The 5,574-nt window shown below is 48.0% G+C and overlaps 1 protein-coding gene across 1 annotated transcript in view; it reads left to right on the top strand.

Moving 5' to 3' along the window:
• LOC306737791 (calpain-2 catalytic subunit-like) overlaps positions 1-5,272 on the top strand; it is an 18,031-nt gene extending 12,759 nt beyond the window's left edge. Inside the window, exons 8-20 of the mRNA XM_079219583.1 lie at positions 72-146; positions 230-390; positions 477-658; positions 946-1,157; positions 1,314-1,350; positions 1,428-1,493; positions 1,607-1,664; positions 1,960-2,024; positions 2,159-2,227; positions 2,354-2,432; positions 3,026-3,142; positions 4,642-4,700; positions 4,867-5,272. Of these exons, the coding sequence (XP_079075709.1) occupies positions 72-146; positions 230-390; positions 477-658; positions 946-1,157; positions 1,314-1,350; positions 1,428-1,493; positions 1,607-1,664; positions 1,960-2,024; positions 2,159-2,227; positions 2,354-2,432; positions 3,026-3,142; positions 4,642-4,700; positions 4,867-4,890 (1,204 nt within the window). The 3' untranslated portion in view covers positions 4,891-5,272. The remainder of the gene's footprint in view (positions 1-71; positions 147-229; positions 391-476; positions 659-945; positions 1,158-1,313; positions 1,351-1,427; positions 1,494-1,606; positions 1,665-1,959; positions 2,025-2,158; positions 2,228-2,353; positions 2,433-3,025; positions 3,143-4,641; positions 4,701-4,866) is intronic.
• The last annotated feature ends 302 nt before the right edge of the window (positions 5,273-5,574 follow it).

Genomic DNA, 5,574 nt, shown 5'->3' with positions numbered 1-5,574 from the left:
CAACATGAAACACAGGTTTGTATTGGTATCACCTCTGACTCTTATTCTGAAACTACTTCCTGCTCTGACAGCTCGGCTCAATGGCGTCAGATCAGCGACGAGGACCGAGACCGTCTGAGTCATCGCTCAGAGGACGGCGAGTTCTGGTAAAACTCACTTTTTATCTCAAACTAACTGAACTAGTCATCAAGCGATGCTGGAGATGAAAACTCTCTGCTCTGTCTTCCAGGATGTCTTTCAATGATTTCCTACGACATTACTCCCGACTGGAGATCTGTAACCTGACACCCGACGCCCTGAGCGACGACTCCGTGTCCAAGTGGTCTCTGTCCAAGTTCGATGGCAGCTGGAGGAGAGGATCCACCGCCGGAGGCTGCAGGAACTTCCCCAGTGAGTGGTCCTGTCAGACCAAGAGGAGGGTTTAGTGCTCCCACGGACACAGCTGGTTTTATCTGGTTTTTGTTTTCAAACCGCAGACACCTTCTGGACGAACCCTCAGTTCGTGATCCGGCTGGATGAGGAGGACGACGACCCGGACGACGGAGAGAACGGCTGCAGCTTCGTGGTCGGTCTGATCCAGAAGAACCGCAGACGCATGAGGAAGATGGGGGAAGACATGCACACCATGGGATTCGCCATCTATGAGGTGAGACCGGTTGTGGGTTTGGTCTCTGGAGGGGGGAATGGTCTGAGTAGAAGGATCCTCTGAGCACAAAGGCGGGGATCCGTCGTCCTCTTTGGTCCACATCTAAGACCTAATCCAGAACTGGATCATAACCATTGATGAACAAAGTGAACTCTGAAGGTGTAACTCTTCTCTTTCTTCTGTTCCAGGTTCCTGAAGAGGTATGAGGACCACCAGCTTCCTGCTGCTCAGCGTTTGTTGTAGTTTGTCTGAGGCTCAGCTTCATACTCAGTGTGACGTCCCCGTTGTGTCTCCGTCAGTCCCGCGGTCAGAGGAACGTCCACCTGGACAGGAACTTCTTCCTGCGGAACGCCTCCGCCGCTCGCTCCGAAACCTTCATCAACCTGCGAGAAGTCTGCAGCCGCTTCTGCCTGCCGCCGGGGGAGTACCTGATCATCCCGTCCACCTTCGACGCGCAGAAGAACGGAGACTTCTGCGTCCGCGTCTTCTCTGAGAAACAGGCCGAGTTCCAGTAAGTTCAACTACACACACTGTGACCTGTGAAGAAGCTCAGGAACTCTGCTGAGAGCAACATTAGGAACCAGGTGTTCTCTGCACAGTAGTCTCCATCTGTCCTCTCCACCTGGGAGACGATTGTCCTCTGAAGCTGCTGTGTTTGTCTCTGCAGAGAGCTGGACGACCCCATCGAGTCCCGAGTGGAAAAGGTGAGACTTCCCTCCCAGAACTTTACCTGGTGAACTTCCTCCTGGCTGGAGAAATAACAGATGAACCCTGGTTTCAGATTGAGATCGATGAAGACGATGTGGATGATCGGTTCAGAGGTCTGTTTGGACAGCTGGCGGGAGGGGTGAGCTGTTCATGTGGAACATTTACAAGTATACGTCTATATACCTGAGTTGTACGTCTACATACCTGTGTATACGTCTATATACCCGAGTTATACCTGAGTCTCTGCTGCAGGACTGTGAGATCTCCACTTTCGAGCTGCAGAAGATCCTCAACAAAGTGGTGACCAAACGTGAGAGACTAGGAAGATCGTTTTTTACCTTCGGGTTCAGGTGTATCTGAAGGGGTTCAGGTGTATCTGAAGGGGTTCAGGTTTATCTTCAGGTGTATCTGAAGGGGTTCAGGTTTATCTACAGGTCTGAAGGGGTTCAGGTTTATCTACAGGTCTGAAGGGGTTCAGGTTTATCTACAGGTCTGAAGGGGTTCAGGTTTATCTACAGGTCTGAAGGGGTTCAGGTTTATCTACAGGTCTGAAGTGAGTCAGGTGTATCTCCAGGTCTAAAGGGTTTACTGTTTGCCTCTGAAAGGTTCAGACATCAAGACCAGCGGCTTCAGCATTTCAACGTGTCGCCACATGATCAACATGCTGGACGTATCCTTCATGAAACAGTGTTTGTAGTTCAGGTGAGAACTGGTTCCGGTGAGAACCGGTTCAGTAACAGAAAGCTGCCGCAGTGGCTGCTGGGTAAAATAATTCAGGTGTCACTTCCTGAACTGTTGCTGCAGAAAGACGGCAGCGGTAAACTGGGTCTGGTGGAGTTCAAAGTGCTGTGGACCAAAATCGAGAAGTACCTGGTGAGCCTCGGAATCAGAACCTGGTTTCTGGCCCATGTGAAGTCTAGCGGACTGAACTGCAACCAGTTGTAGGTCTGGGACCCCAGGAACCAGGTCTTTCTAAAGTCTGTCCTCTCTGTGTGACAGAACGTCTACCGTGAGAAGGACGTGGACAATTCTGGCACGATGAGCTGCACGGAGATGAGGATGGCCGTGGAGGAGGCCGGTAAGACTCTTAATCGCCACCTGCTCACATTCATTTCACTTCTATGCACACAATATGTATATCAATGTGTTGTACTAGTTATAATTATTATTCATTATGTGTTCAAAACATTTTAAATAGGTTGACAACAATTGGTACAGTGACCTATACGCTGGCCGGCTCTGTAAAAAAGCCAGTTGTAAGACCCCACCCACCCTGGACATGCACTGTTTGCTCCCCTTCCATCTAGAAGGAGATACAGGACAATTAAAACACAAACAGACTACAAAACAGCTTTTACCCACAGGCTGTCAAATGTATAGAACCCCCAAAAAGCTGAGGACACTAGCACTAACTGCTGAACAATATTCAATGGCACGTGCACTTTATGATGATCCACTTATTTATCTGTCTACTTGTGTTGTGAATGTTTCTATGGTTGTTTTTAATGTTTGTCTTTACTGTAAGAGCTGCTAAACTGTTTTTCGTTGTTTTTGACAATGACATTAAAGTATTCTATTCTATTAATTATTAGTATACCTGTTTGTACAATAACACATCATTCCAATGCAGTTCACCCCTGTGACCTCTGACCCCTGTGCCTCCTGCTGCAGGGTTCAGGCTGAACAACCCGCTCCACCAGGTTCTGGTGGCTCGTTACAGTGACCCAGATCTCACCATCGACTTCGACAACTTTGTGAGCTGTGTGGTTCGTCTGGAGAACATGTTCAGTAAGTCCTCCTCTTCATTACATTTTGCTGCCTCTTTTATCCAAGTGCATTCAATCATGAGTACAAACTCAGAACAACAAGAATCAAGAAAGTACAATTTCTTCAATAAAGTCAAACTACTAAGTCCTATCAGTAAGTGACATGTAAGTGCTACTACGGTGCTACCTTCCTTATTCAAGGTGTAGTCGAAAAATAAGTGTTTTTAGTTTGCAACGGAAGATGTAGAGACGTCCTGATGTCAGTGGGGAGCTCATTCCACCATTGAGGAGCAGGACAGAAAACAGTCGTGACTTTGAGTGTTTAGCTCGCAGTGACGAAGCTACAAGCCGATTGGCAGAAGCCGAGTGGAGCGAACGAGCTGGGTTGTAAGGTTTTACCATGTCGTGAATGTAGATTTGACCCGATCTGTTCGTAGCACGGTACGCAAGTACCAATGTTTTGAAGCGGATGCTGCAGCCATGGTAACCAGTGAAGGGAGCGGAGTAGTGTCGGAGTAGTGTCGGTGCTGCTACCTGTGTTTCCGATTGGGGAAACGAGAGGATCAGTTGGGTGTCATCGGCATAGCTATGGTAGGAAAAGCCATGCGAGCGAATGACAGAGCTGAGAGAGTTGGTGTACAGAGAGAAGAGGAGAGGACCCAGGACGGAGCCTTGAGGGACTCCAGTAATGAGAGGACAAGGTTCAGACACAGATCCTCTCCACGTTACCCGGTAGGTGGTGGTTAAGGTAGGATGAGAAGAGGGAGAGAGCAGAGCCTGAGATACCAAGGTCCTGGAGGGAGGAGATGAGGATCTGGTGGTTCACTGTGTCAACGGCAGCAGAAAGGTCCAGAAGGATAAGGACAGAGGAGAGAGAGGCTGCTCTAGCAGTGTGGAGCTGCTCAGAGACAGCAAGGAGGGCAGTCTCTGTGGAGGCCTTGAATCCAGACTGGTGAGGGTCCAGAAGGTTGTTCTGGTCTCTGTTGAGGCCTTGAGTCCAGACTGGTGAGGGTCCAGAAGGTTGTTCTGGTCTCTGTTGAGGCCTTGAATCCAGACTGGTGAGAATCCAGAAGGTTGTTCTGGTGGAGAAAGGAGGAGACTTGGTTAAAGATAGCTCGCTCCAGAGTTTTGTAAAGAAAGGGTAGGAGAGAGACAGGTCTGTAGTTGTTGACTTCAGACGGGTTGAGAGTGGATTTCTTCAGGAGAGGGTTAACTCTTCCTCCTTCAGGATGTCAGGATGCAGGAAGACAGGAAGAGATGCACGCTGAAGAATGGCTCTCTGAGGGTTGCTTAAATGGGCCCCTAAATCAGCTGTGTCGAGTCCCCCCCAGCTCGTTTGTGGAATGGCCACCAATCAAAACTACTCTGGCTCAGGACAAGGTCTTCCCTTTTTAATCAGAAGTTTCAATTTGACAAGAATAGCTCATTCTTGCCAAAAACTGATTAATGGTGGCTATTCTTCATCATGACGACGATGATGATGATGATGATGATGTTGATGTTGATGTTTCCTCTCCACAGACACGTTCGACACGCTGGACAGAGATAACTCGGGAACTGTTGAATTCAGCCTGATGGAGGTAAGAAGCTTAACTATGCAAGTTGAACGCATGACTGGGCCCCAGAGGCTGTGGGGGCCCCTGGTATGTTTTTACACTGCTGGACCACAGAGGACATAGGTTATTTGTACACTCACTGAGTTTGAATGTTCAGCGATGGTTTAACATGAATGCGGTTCTTCTGCAGTGGCTGAATGCAACTCTGATCTGAGGAACCTGGACAAGCCTGATCCGGATCACAGGAACCTGGACCAGCCTGATCCGGATCACAGGAGCCTGGACCAGCCTGATCCGGATCACAGGAGCCTGGACCAGCCTGATCCGGATCACAGCAGAACTATTGTCAATGTGGTGAATGCTGAATAGTAATCATGAGGGATGTTAGTGACCATGATGCGCCACCTCATGTCAGATATGTAATCAATGGTTTATTATACTATAGTGTTATGTAATCACTGGTTTATTATGCTGTAGTGTTAAGTAATCAATGGTTTATTATGCTATAGTGTTATGTAATCACTGGTTTATTATGCTATAAGAGAGCTAGAAGGATGTTTATCTGTTGTTAATCCCTTAAAAATAAAGACATTTAAGTAAATGAGTCTGAAGTGATTTATTGAAAAAAGAAAATGTAAAGTTTAGATTTATAAATAATAACGTTAGTAGTAATGACTTCATGAACTTCTTCAGTGATAAGATTCTGGCTATTAGAGGCAGGATCGGTGATCTCCTGCCCTCGACTACTGCCGGTCCATCCTCAGGTGGGATGGCCATGGAGGAGGCTGTGGGCCCTGCTGTGTGTCTGGAGGGATGTTTTACCATCAACCTCGACCAACTATCTTCAATGGTTTCTACTTCTAAATCTTCTACCTGTCTCCTGGACCCTGTTCCGACT

This window comes from Taurulus bubalis, assembly GCF_910589615.1.
Source record: "Taurulus bubalis genome assembly, chromosome: 6".
In the NCBI taxonomy this organism is placed as follows: domain Eukaryota; kingdom Metazoa; phylum Chordata; class Actinopteri; order Perciformes; family Cottidae; genus Taurulus; species Taurulus bubalis.
The sequence above is the reverse complement of the archived record's forward strand: the minus strand, read 5'-3'. Positions and strand labels throughout refer to the sequence as shown.